Source organism: Uloborus diversus, chromosome 7 (assembly GCF_026930045.1).
Source record: "Uloborus diversus isolate 005 chromosome 7, Udiv.v.3.1, whole genome shotgun sequence".
Taxonomy (NCBI): domain Eukaryota; kingdom Metazoa; phylum Arthropoda; class Arachnida; order Araneae; family Uloboridae; genus Uloborus; species Uloborus diversus.
The window spans coordinates 102,762,471-102,776,265 of record NC_072737.1 but is presented as its reverse complement, the minus strand read 5'-3'; the positions used below and the strand labels follow the sequence as shown (position 1 = coordinate 102,776,265).

Sequence of the window (13,795 nt, the reverse complement as noted above, 5' to 3'; positions counted from 1 at the left end):
CACGTTTTTCTGTCCAGGGGCTCTGGGGTGCAAGGCAGAGTTCCGGTTAGGTGGTCAGTAGGGTGGTCCAAAAAAGGCCTTTTTTAAAAAATTCCTGATTTTTATTGGTCTTAACCCATCATTTGGTTCCATCTGAGTAAAAAATAATTTTTGTGAAGTTTGAGCTCATAATTTTAACATTTAGAAATAGCTCAACAGCCTCAAAGTTCCGCGTTTTACGATTTTATGCCATAAATGCAGATAGAAATAAAATTGACGCTAGGAAAAGTATGTAATTTAATTAAAATTGCCAGCATTTTGTAAGTTAAAAATAGTTTTACATAATAATAATATTTCAACAGTTATGTATATGGCTTTCCTTAGTATGCATTACAACCTCTGCTTTTTACATCCGGGATTAGCTCGTCAATGTTCTGTGACAACTTGCAACAAGAATTGGAATTGTTCTTCATTGCGTGTCATTTTTCCATTAAACTCTTTTATAAGGGCTATACCCCTTTCAGCATTATCATTAACCACTGAAATTCCTTGAATAATCCTTTTTGCTTTCTTAAAATCCTCATGAAGCTCCCAGATTTCTGGATGTACGTGAATGTAGGTATCAGGTGAACCCATGCTTTGAAAAAATGAAATTGACCCCTTTGTCACAAGTTCTTCAAATTTCATATCCACAAAATGTTTTAGCAAAATCTTAGGGCGCTTCACCACATTATTTTTCCCGTTTACTTCATTCATCGCCTTCACCATCTGTCTTTTAACGCAGTGTGGCACTTTATTGGCAAAAAGGGCTAATGCCACGAGCTCTTCTGACAAATACCACAGGTGATTGGCAAATTTCTGCGTTGCAGTTTTGCTTATGTCTTCATCAATCTTTTTATACTTCAATAAAGATTTCATTAAAATCGTTATACGGTGCATTTTGAGGCATAGAAGCAGTCATCCAAGCCTTTAAATATACACGTTCAACAAATCTGCTTTTTTTTTGCAATCCCTTTTCTTCTATTGATGTGATGGTAAATTGACAGCCATATTTTGAAACAATACAAAATTTTGGACAAAATTTTGGATCTAGCATGATGCATAGCCCCAGGTGCTGCAAATTTGATACCATGTGTAGGAGCTTTACCGAGAAATATTAAGCATAGTTCAAGACATTCTTGATAATCATCTATCGCTTGCGTGTCATGTAGTAATCTTTCAGCAAATACTATTGTATCATGCTTTACATCTTTCATTTGTGCTAAAATGTCCTTATTGTTGATGCCTATGATGTATTTTTCTTTGTCTATGAATTCCCAGAAGGCCTGGAATCGTTTAAAAAGAGGTACGTCTGGTGCGGAAGAAAAACCCAAACATTTATTAAACACCGCACCAATAATTAATTCCATAATGTAATGTCGAAATGGAAAATATAGTAACCTTTTCTTTATTTTTTGCTTTAGTAAAACACGGGTACCCTTGCTTTCCCTGGTATTGACACTCGTTGTGTCAAAGCACATTGCAGAAACTTTGTCAGTTAGGCCCCAGTCCTGCAAAGCTCACCTTCTTGATTTTTTTTATGTCATTGTACTTCCCTTTTTTTTTTAATAACTTCCATTGTTAATAAAGTTTTTCTAACTTGAGCTGACAGTTTTGGGGTCTTTGTACAGGTATTCTGACTTTCTGCCAAAATTTTGTTATTTCTTCTATTGTATTTCTTGAAGATTCTCTTACGGTTTTCTTTAATTCAATATGGTTATGAAGAAACATACCCAATGCCATACAAATTGAAGGTAGTTTAAAACCTGTCAGCTCAATTATGGTTGAACTAAGAAGATAAGTCTCTGATTTTGATCTAATTGATGTATTTGCCATGCTCAGTTATTTTAAAATAAAGAGACATATGCATTTCAAAAATAAGTGCAAACTGCCATTCCAACAGTGGTGAAATCAAAACCGAAACAATTAAGAATACATACATAAGCAACAACAAGTTGAAAATTTATTCGATCACGACTGTTAAAGGAATAGATTTTATGTATTTACTTGTATTTACAAAAGTATTTTCATAATGGCTATTGTTAAGTCTCTATATAAAATAGCAATTTTATAAAGCAGTTGTTTTCTTGTTGATAAAAATAGCAATTGTATTTTACCTTAGTGAGGTCAATGGTTGTGTGTCGTACGCGTTCTATTCAGCAATGATGAAAACTTTGAGCTACCTCTAAATATTATCGAAATGTTTTCAAATTTTGTCTGATTTATTTTTTAATACATTGGAATAAAATGGGAAGGTAGGACTCAAAAAATTTTCACCTTCGAAATTTTGGACCACCCTAGTGGTCAGCCTAATGCAGAACCCTCAGTGTTTTATTCCCAAGCACATTTGGTACTCATTTCATCGACTCACTAAAGGGATGAACGGCTGAGTCAACAATGCTCAACCCGGGAATAAAACTATGGGCCTGTGGCATGGGAGCGGGAAGCACTACCTCTGAGTCACTGGGCTTCCATATCAAATAAATATTCAATATAAAACATAGCTTCAACATTTTGTTGTTTTTGATATTTCCTCAAAAAATACAGCATCTCTAAAAATGTAGTTTTGAACAGTTTCGGTCAGGGCGGTAAAAACTACTGTATTTACAGTGTTTTTTACTGTGTCCAAAACCTTGCCATGTCAGTGAAAAAGATATGTAACAAACATATTCATTAATCTTTGAGATTTTAGTATTTTGCTAAAGTGTTTTTCTAATTTTAGCCTTTTTTGCTAAAGAATGTTAGAATTCAGCTTAAACCATAAACATGCATCAAACCAACTTTGTAAGAGCTTACTCACCCCGCCTGCTTTTAGTAACTTTGCACGGAATTCGTCTGACGGATTCTGGAAGGTGAGCTTCTCAATGCGTATGTTGTGTACAGGAGGACATTCAAGACGTAGAAACAAGTCATACTTGAATCTAACTTTTTTAGGCTCTTCTTTGGTACGAAAATAAACCTCAATAGGCATCAGGAAGCCTGCATAACCTGATTCTGACACAGAATAGGGTGGATCTTTAATCACTAAAAAAAATGTCACTAGGTTAATAACATTACAGGTATTATATAAGTACATCCCATTTCATAATGATATCATCACATATTTACTTAGTAATTGAAGCAAAAAAAAACATTTTATAGAACAACATAAATACATTAAAATAGATGGAAAACATAATTACATAATTATTGTTGTTTAGTATTCTAAAGAGTAACAATAACTTCTTATCATAATTTATTCTCGAGTCTAAAGCCAACTTGACTGATCTAAGTCACGAAATATACATCAACATTTTAACAATTCTAATAAAATAGTTTGCTAGAATATTTATTTTGTTTCCCAATATGAAATCATTTTCCAGCACTTCATCTTTTTTTATCTTCATATATGTGATTGCAAAAGCACCTCAAGTTGCAAAATTGTACACACCAAATTTAGGGGGAGGAGGAAGGTTAATGTGACAGGGTCGAACAAATGCTCCATTCCGACCGTGAATGACATCCGTTTTGCATTCAAAAAAGCATTTGAAACTCGAATTTTTTCATTGTGAATTATTTTTAAAGGTGTTATTTGTAACAACAGAGCTCGAATACGCTACCTTGCGGTGATTAATAATACTAAAAAAAAGGTAAAACATTCCATTCCACGTGTTTTGTTTGGGGTAAATTACTGGCTTCAGACAGTTTTTGGTGTGATGTAATTTCAGAAGAACAAAAAAGAAAGCTTCCCACAAACATGATGAAAAATTACTGTCATTCACTAAGCGTCAAAGCAAGTTATAAGTTACGGCATTTGTTTGTTTTACCTTTTTCATCTGCCATTAGACAGTGGCTGCAGTGCCCCCTATAGTTTATTGGAGTTGCGAATAAAGTAAGTTCTCAGTTAGACAGTTGAAAACACCGATTTTACTGACCGAAGTCGATAAAACTACCAGCTGTTCATGACCTTATAAATCCATCTCACATTACAAACAATCTGTAATTAAGTCAAAAGGTGGTCCAGTGCCTTATTAACTCATTGATGGTTTCAAACTTCTTATCACGCCCTAGTGAGCATGTTTCAAAGGCATTTTACACTTAATTTTCTGATGATAAATGTTCATTGTCAAACAGTCACAGGTGCAGGGCGGTAGCTAGGCATTGATAGAAGGTAGGGGCACTTGTTTTACATGGCAAGTTACTCCAATGCAAGTTTCATGGGGGAGAATTTCACACATCTTACTCATAACCTAGGATCCTCAGAAGGGTTAATAAAAGTTTTCCCATATTTCATAGATGTTTATAAAATTTTGTCAGCTATCTGTAATATTTATATAGAGAGAGACAAATAATTACCAAATTCGCAAACTAGTTTGCCATGAAGCGTTCACAGCCCTCCTCAACCTCTCACCATGGCTCCCTTAGGTAGCCATCGCACTAACTTAGGATATCTTTTTCATTCAATGCAATTTTATGCAATGTACATTTTAGGCAGTGAGAAGCAAAGGGATGTAAGTGGACATTTTCAAGTTTTGAGTAAAACACATTTAAAGATCACGTCCTAGGTAGGCTTTCATTCACAGCAGCCCCTACCAGGGCAATTAGTACTATCTCTTGCCAAAAGACAGAGGAGATGTTCTCCTAATATTTGTACTGGTTACCTCCCACTTTTCAATTCTGCCCTCTTACATCCCTTTGCTTCTCACTGCCTCCTATGATTTGGCAAAAGTTTAAATTTAAAGTTGCAAGTTACATAGATGGTTCAGTAGCCTCCACTCAATGTGATCACTTAGGAACACAATGATTTTGATAACAATAATCAACTGATAACAAAAAAATAAATTGTGAAATTAGAAAAATTCACAAATTGAACCAACATAGTTTTAAACCAAAATGAAAAAGCTCATCTTACATATGACTGCATTTTTTCATCAGAATATAAAAATTAAACATAATTTATAAAACTCATCAACTATTGATTTTTATCAGTTTTTTTGAAACTTATTTATAAATTGCTCATTTTCCATAACTTATAAAGACATTTGAACGTTTTAATGCATTCTTCATTTCAGCATTTGTAGGAGATGGCTCAACGTTCAGGCATTCTTTATCTGCCTCATCAGTTCCACCATTTGTCTATTTTCCTATTTTAACAAAGACATCTTCCTTATTTCAAATAGAGCGCACTGGTGAAAAGATGATGAAGTAATGTGAAGAGATTGGAGAGTACAATGCTCAGGTCAAAAACAATATATGTGTTGTGTTTTGAAAATTGTAAAGGAATCTCATATAGTTTTAGATTAAACATGCATTTATTGAGCACTTGCATAGCAACAACCATAATATTTTCAAAACAAAATACAAACATTGTTTTTAACTTGAGCATTGATTTACTTCAAACTCTCTTTATTTTATTTCTACAATCTAAAACTTCTGATTATATCAATATGGAAGGTCAGGGATAGTTTGCAATAATTATGACACAAAGCAATAATTTTAAGATACAAATGAATACAGAAAATAGCGACCGAGTGACTTTGATAACAATGATCGATTGATAACATTTCTAGAGATCACATTTAGCTGAGACTACTGTGATAAAAACTCTCTCTTGAAGAATTTTCCCTACTTGTAAGCAGGTAGAGAAAAAAGCATCAGAGAGAAAAAAAATTTTGAATTTAAATAGTCCTTTTAAAATATTAACTATTAAATTGTTGTGAATCATAACGTAAATGTAAATATTTCATAATTTAACTACGATTAGTGCCATTAATATCTTATCCATTAAAACGGATAAAAATGAGTTTGAAATGGCTGAACAAACTCTGAAATGTTATTCCTAGAATGTAGTGATGAACGAGATTTACTGGGATGGACAATAAAAAATGCTATGAAAGGTTTATCCTGAGGTTCTATGGAAACTTTGCCAAATATGCCAATGTCGGCAAGCTGACATTGAATACGTTATCTCTTCTTCAGTGTCAAATTAGACAAGATTTTGCCAAATGGTCAATAAATTCGCTACGCGGTCTGGTAAAGTTTGATCATTCCCAACAATTCGAACACCCCCCTCCTCCTTTTTCGACTTGAAAAGCAACGTTTTCGTTTAGTGCATTTGAGTAACACTATACAAGGACTCTCTGGGAACAGCTAACTAATTGTTAAGAAAAATGCAGAAGCTTTCTTTAAGACTTCTAAATTGCTTTGGTATTATACTTTCGGAAACTTGTTTCTGTTTTGTTCACTGTGTAAGACCTACCAAACTGTTTCAGTAAAAATACTGATTTGTGTGAATCTTTCAAAAATATTTTGCTCTTATTTACAGAAGAAAAGAGACGTAACAGTTAGAATTTACTAAAATATAATAATGCCTAACAGTGTGAAACTCATATTGTTGTTACATTTATTTTCTAATAGGTTTCTTTTTACATAAAAAGAAACAGTCTGCTCTTAGAAAATTGTTCTAATTATAAAAACAGGCATTTACAGCCTAAGCAAACCATATTTAAATAGGGCATGGGTGAAAGATGGCTCATTTAGTTTAGGCACTCTTCTTGTACCATTTCTGTTTTGAGGAACTTGCAGGTACATGGAATAAAATAGAAAGTAACTACATAAAACACTATCAGAAAGTGTTCTATGAAGTAAGAAAAGAAATTGATTTTGCTCTTCGAACACAGGAGGATGTATATTTCTATGAACAATTTATTTCATTTTTTGTTTACAGAATCAACTAGTAAACATGATGTACAGTGAAATCTCATTGCAACAATTACCAATACCAAGAAACATTCTATTTAAGGAAATAAATTTCCAGTCGCGATTTAATTACTTGGTGGTAACAAAATCCTGGAAAAAAGTTCCCCGACAATTCTTTGATATTCCCTGATTTAGCTCCAAAATTTTCCCCGATTTTACTACTGTGGCAAGCAGTAGTATTTTGTTTGAAAAATATCAGAAAAAACAGTAGAATTTTATATTTAAAAACAAAACAAAGTGAAAAAAAAAACATTTAAGATTAACATTCAAAATACTTGAAGACTAAGTCTTTTTTTTAGTTAAATTTTGTCCAGTTCAACACTTAACTTGTAACATTTGAAAACTCGCACTTAAAATGATTAGAGAATTTCAATTAAATATTTCCAAATAATGGTTTAACGAAAATAAACAAATCTTATTTTCAAGCCGTTTAACCAAGCTTAATAATAATCGAAAAATAAAATACAAATCCGAACACAGGTGCAAAAATATTGTGATTATAGCTGTATCATCAGCTGTATAAAACAAAATTTTGAAATAAAATTAATAATTACCAACAAGATCATCGGAACTTTTGAGTAAACAAAAAAATAATGAAAAGAAGCATATCTGATTTGAGATAGTTTTACAAATTTTTATCATTTTTTGTTGGGTTTGATCTCGAGGCTTTGCTAGTTTGTAGCAGTTAAAAATAATTTTAGAATGTGAAAAAGTTTTGTTTAGCAAAAAAAAAACTTTCATGCCAAAATGAAATATCAGGGATGAAAATTTTCAGAGTTTTTAAAAATTATTTTTCCTTGATAGTTTGAGAAATTTTTTAACCACCCTGATTTTTTTCAGAAGTTAAAATTTCCCTGATTTCCAGGTTGTGTTATCATCTTGAATTACCATTTACATTGCTTGATTTCCATTACAACGATGAAAATTAGCACATTAGGTGTCCCGTGAAGTTAGCTATAACAGAATTTCACTGTCTTTGTTTAAAGGTAACTAAACATTTATGCTCTTTAACTTAGCTGAACACAAGTTTTAGCTCATCAAAATTAAAACTTACCCCTTTTTGGCTTGGGAAAGCTTTCGTGAAGGTAAAACACCACTTTCTCCACAAAGTATTGAATATTGCTACCTTCAGCACCACGAACAAAAACTGTCCAGTCATGAGTAAAACCTTCAGCAGTTTTCTTATCCCTCAAACCGGCACGATGGCCCAACTCAAGTTTCACTTCCACACTCTAAAACCATTAAATAAAAATTAACCCTTTAGAAGGCAGTAGGAAATATTTACTAAAATATAAGAAGTCATAATTATTTTTCGATCCCTAATTTATTATCACTTTTTTGAAGTTAGTATTGTAGTACCAATCACTACTTGAAATCAATGCCTATAAATGAGAGCAGGGTAAATAAGGCTATATTGTACTTTTTATAAGCACTACGTTATATCGCGCTTTTCGGGGGACAAAGAAAAAGAGCGATATATCCGAAAGCGCGATATAACGGAGGGCATTAAAAATAGTTATGTCTAATACACAAGTAAATTGGCATTCGTTCTTTTTGACATTAGTTTCTAATGATTTCGATGTGGGTACTATCACACCTATTGAAATTTAAACAAGATTGAAATTTAAGTAAATTTTCACCGTCAGAAAGTTAAAATCATCAAATGGCGAATGAAGACTATCTTTCTGAGTTACCGCGAGATAAGAATGAGCATTCCAATACCCTTTAATTCTGTGTAGGTTTTCTAACCCGTTTTACTTGCTGTAGAAAGGATGTGAAAAGTAAAAGAAACCAGATTGTTTCCAGGAAACTAGTTCGCCCGTCCAGATCATTATTCCCTTCTTTGATGCAAATCCTGGTTTGTGCAACCAAGTACAAATCTTTTCTGTACTAAAAGAAGGGCGTATGTTCTCTTCTACATGGGCTACTATGACACTTGCTTGATGTCTCTCACTCCTTGTAAAGGCAATGTATCAATACAAAAGAAGATGTCAAGTAGTTTACAGACCATCTTAAACTGAAATATACTGTGCGGGTATGTACATTTGGATGACAGGAATTGCTGCTGCTTTTCCAGCGAATTCAGAAGAATTGCTTCCTTTTGTTCACTGACAAAATAGAGAAGAAAGAGATCTTCTCTGTACAATACCATATGTTTTCAGAAATGGTTTCAAACTTAAAGCAAAGTTTTTTTCTTATTTTAGGCTTTAATATTTCGGGAGACAGAAGAGAAGAACGATATATCCGAATGAGCGATATAACGAGGGACTACTGTATTAGATTACATGATCCAATATTTTACTAGCACTGATAATAAAATTAATAATAATAAAGAACAATAAGAAAGTAATGAAACAAATAAACAAGGGAAAAAACATGATGAATTTAGTTTAATCATTGTGTGTAGCCACCAGGGTTCGCCGATATATATCAGTCGATATATCCAATATTTATTTTGAAATTATCATGATGTTTGATATTTATTTTTTAAACTACCGTATTTTCAATATAGTATATTAATCTAAAAATATTGTTCATTTATTATTAAAAATAACTAAAAAGTTATGTACTATATTTTTTATGATGTATTAATACATCATTAATATAACAAAGTAATATAATATTCCTTTTTTACTTGTACTTTAGATTCATAAAATTATTAGTAAGTAACAATTTTAATTTACATTTAAAGTGCCTAATTAAATATTAAACATTGCTCATAAAAAAAGAAAATGTCTTATGACTGTGCATTTCTGAATCATGTAACTGTAAAAGTAGCTAACAAAAGAAAAATGAGTAAAACAGCTAATGCTAAATTAACTCCATCCTTATATATTATTTCTGTAGCCTGTTTTTTGTTCCTACGAGAGATCTACCTCAATTCTTGATCGATTTCTTTGATTTACTTCTCATTTTAAAACCTATTGTGCAGGCTAATAACGAAAAAAGACCCACCACGGTCTAAAAAAAAATTCTGTCAAAAAAAACCTATTTTAAAGCCTGACTGAGGTTTTCGGTTAAATTTATAAGTTTAACTTGCGCTATGACCGACAGAGCTGAATAGCTCGATCGGCAGAGCGTTCCAATGGTAACCAGATGAACAAGTGTTCAGGCCCGGCCAGGATGATCTGCATCAAAAAATTAGACAAATATGACGCAGTACATGAACACATAAAAACAATATATAACACAAATGTGGTAATAAAATAAATGAGATGGATACACTCCTTGCTAGTACGAAATCTTGATGCAACATGTAGCTATATCGATACTTAATTGCAAATTTTTTTTGTTTTGGTTTTTGAAGCTTTGGCTTTTATCAGAAAGCCAAGGCATAATGTAAGCGAAAATATAAATATCAGGTTTAAGGTTTCAGACTACAATGGGATAGTTTTTTGACCCAGAAAAAAAAATTAATATACTGAAATGTAGTTTCTTCTAATGACAGTTTTTGACCCTTTGTACAAATAAAAATTTTTTTTACCACAAATTAGAATTATGCTTTTCATTTAATGAATATGAATTATTATTAGAAATATATATATGAATATTTATTAGAATACAAAGTAAAACGTTTAAATTACTAACAATTTGATGGATAAAAAATCATTTTTTAAAATTTTTTCAGCAAAAAACAAATAGTCACATTTTTATTACATTCGAAAAGCTACGCTTCAAAATGGAACTTAACTGATCAACTGATTTTGTATTTTAATCATTCGTTTAAATGATAAACACATGCTGCCATCTAAGCCATAAAGGTTCAAGCAACCTGCAATAATAAACTGTATAAATTTTCAAAAACACACACTTCTCTTCAATATCTTATCTTATATTATTTCTGTATATTATTTTTTTGGCGGTATGCGAGATCTTCATCCCCCCTCATTTTAAATCTTATCAGGCCAGCTAATGATTAAAAATAGACTTATGGTCTAAAAATTTATTTTTCGGAAACGCCTCTAGCTGTTGCAAAACCTTGATGCAGCCTGTAGTTCTTTTGCAGATTTTCTTTTTTTAAGCAAAATTTTAATACAATTTTCCAACATTTAGTTTTCGGCGAAAAGAAAAATAACAGTTAACCTGTTTTTTTTTTCTTTTTTTTAATAAAGCTTAAAAGCACTAGATTTAGTTGTTCAGTTAAATTGATAATTTTTTTGGTACAGTGTTTGGCTATAAACTAGCTGAACTTCGGCTGTCCGACATTATAGTTATTTTAAATTAATATTACACATTACATATACTCATAACATACAACAGATAACACACGTAAGGCAATAATATAAATACGAAGGGAATGCTACTAGACGTTTTGACTCCTTTACGCAGGCTACGGTTATTATTCAGGTAAGTTGACTATTAATTGAAGGGCGTTTTTTTTTTTTTTAAGCTGTGCGTTCAGACCATTAAGCATAATTTAAGCATAAAAAAATATTAGTTTTAAAAATTCAGTTCTCAGGGGAATCCTTTTTGCACAGAAAAACTTTTTCATTGTATGCTGAAATGTATATTTTTCTCATGGCAGTGTTCGACCTTTTGTAAAAATGAAAAAATACTACGCGAAATTGAAATTTCGAGTTTCACCCAGTAAACCTTTAATTATTTATTTGAATATTTTGCAAAACATTAAAATAATTATCAACTTCATTAATAAGAACTCATTTTCTACTCCTCTGCTTTGGAGTGGGGGGGGGGGATGCATTTTGTCTACGTTCAAAAAATTACACTTAAAAAATAGACTCAACTGGCTTTGGTTTGAATTTTAAATGTTTGATGAAAAGAAAGACATGTGCTGGCATTCAAGCCGTAATAGTTAAAGCAGCCTGCTATGCAAAATTGTATCAATTTTCAAAAATAAAGACACTTATTTTCAATTTAATTTATTATTTCTCTAGGGTGTTTGTTTCAATTGCTTTGTGAGATCTTCCTCATTCCTTAATCAAATTCCATGTTTTACGAATAATTTTTAAGGGTATCATGCTGGCTAATGACAAAACGTAGACACATGGTTTTTTTTTTTTTGGCAAAAAACTTTTGTGCTGTTTTTTATTGCACATTGCTTTAATGAATAGCATTTGAAAACAAAGGCACAGCTGCTCAGTTGGTTGGAGTGTCGTGTTGTTAATCAGAATGGCGCCAGTTCAAATTTTGTGCCAATAAATATCTCTTTAATGTTTCTTTTTTTCTCGTCAGAAGCACATAGGCAGGACTGTATTTGCCACAACCCGTTTTTTAACATGCACAATTACTGCTTTTTCACGAGTCACTCAGTTACGCTTTTAATGATACTTATGTTTGCATTGAAAATACGTACAAACAAAAGGTGAGCAATGATCACATTATCACAACGTTGGATTTAACAAGGTTTTGTTGCTGTTGTCTTTAAATTATATGCCTTCTTTTTTGCGTTTACTTTTTTCCGTTTCTTTAATTCGTTTACTTTTTTTATTCTTCTTCATAATGTTCTTTCTTTGAAATTTTTAGAGAGTGAAATGCCACATGAAACAATTCGAAGCAGTGCCGAGATATGCACGGGTCGACTAGTTAAAATTGATAGAAATATAAAATGAAATATTAGATATAAATAATGGAAGAAACCTTAATTTTAAGTCTACATATTGTAACTATAAGAAAATAAAGTGATTTGAGGATGCATTTTTTATTTTGAAGGCTTAAGTTTATGATAATTGAAAATATCTGATACATATCAAAATATCGGATATTTTCAAACCCTGGCAGCCACCCTGTTCCAAATTTTCAAGCATTTTGGAAATGAAATTTATTTTTATTATTAGGGGGCCCTAAACAATAGCTTGTTTAGCAAAAAAAAAAAAAATCTGGCTCTGATCATTAAAATCTTAGCTAGCATGTTTAGATTACTATTAAGTTCAACAATACTCTTATTGGGTGTCACTTCCACCTCCCCCAAATTAAATGCATTGCTTGAGGGAAGGGATTTGTACCATTTTAAAAATCGAACTTGTTCTCTCTCAATGCCAAATTTTGAATTTAGTTTTCAACTGGAGGTGAAACAAATGGAAGTCAGCAAGATATGTGAACACATTCATTCACTTTTAACATTTTGCTATAAAGCTTTTTTTCCTCTCCAAATTTAGCTCAAACTCTTAGAGACAAATAAATAAACAATTTTCTTTTTCTTCCTACATGGTAGAAAATAGTAGAGTTCACTCTCCAAGCATTAATTTGCACGTGCTCAGTAACTGTACTTCAAAAATCTCTTAACATAAATTCAATAACGAAAAAAAAACCGTGTAAGTCAAATCGAATAATGTTCAGCGAGAGTTATTACATCATTCTTGCTCGTATTTTTAAAAAACTGCATTAGTATTCTGTATTGTACGAAAAATTAAAAAGATATGACAATCAAACGACGTTATTTACAATAATTAACTACACTCACCATTTTACTGTCATGCAGAGCTTTTTAAGGCAAATTTAATAAGTACATACGAGGGCTTTTCCTTTAATATGCGTAATTTAAAGTTCGCATACTTATTACATAAACTTCGCAACAAATCATATCCGAGAAACTTCTGGTTAATAAAGTCAGCTAGAGGGAATATTGCATCATTAAAAAACACTTGTAGCACAAAAATAATTAGTAGCATGAAAATGGAGTATGAAAAAAAGTCTTTTCCCTTATTCAAACTCAAAAAGTACAATTAATAAACAAACAACTATATTTTAGTTCTGAACGAAATAGTTCAGAAATTAATACAACACAAACATTTACACTTTACCAGCGCGAGCTGGGTTACGTTGCCAAAGAAGATTACTTAAAACCCGTTGATAATATGTTAACAGTTAAAAAATAACATTAAAAGGGAAGAACTGTTTTAAAAAATTGAATTTTTTTTGTGAAAAAATATAAATTATATACATATATATCGCAATAAAAGATGGAAATCAGGTTTTGAAACATTTTTTTTTCTTTTTCTTCTCGAATTTTTATGCTCGTTGATTACTCCTCCTCGTTTATTATTCAGTAATATAGCAGACAAAATTATAATGAAAAATA

General features: G+C 31.7%; 1 protein-coding gene across 1 annotated transcript in view; it reads right to left on the bottom strand.

Annotated features, from left to right (window-relative positions):
* The window catches only part of LOC129226051 (protein AF-9-like), a 92,449-nt gene extending 79,174 nt beyond the window's left edge, over positions 1–13,275 (bottom strand). The window contains exons 1-3 of the mRNA XM_054860631.1: positions 13,178–13,275; positions 7,811–7,988; positions 2,819–3,042 (exon numbers count right to left, since the gene is read on the bottom strand). Coding sequence (XP_054716606.1) covers positions 2,819–3,042; positions 7,811–7,988; positions 13,178–13,180 — 405 coding nt within the window. The 5' untranslated portion in view covers positions 13,181–13,275. The remainder of the gene's footprint in view (positions 1–2,818; positions 3,043–7,810; positions 7,989–13,177) is intronic.
* Between the last annotated feature and the right edge of the window lie 520 nt (positions 13,276–13,795).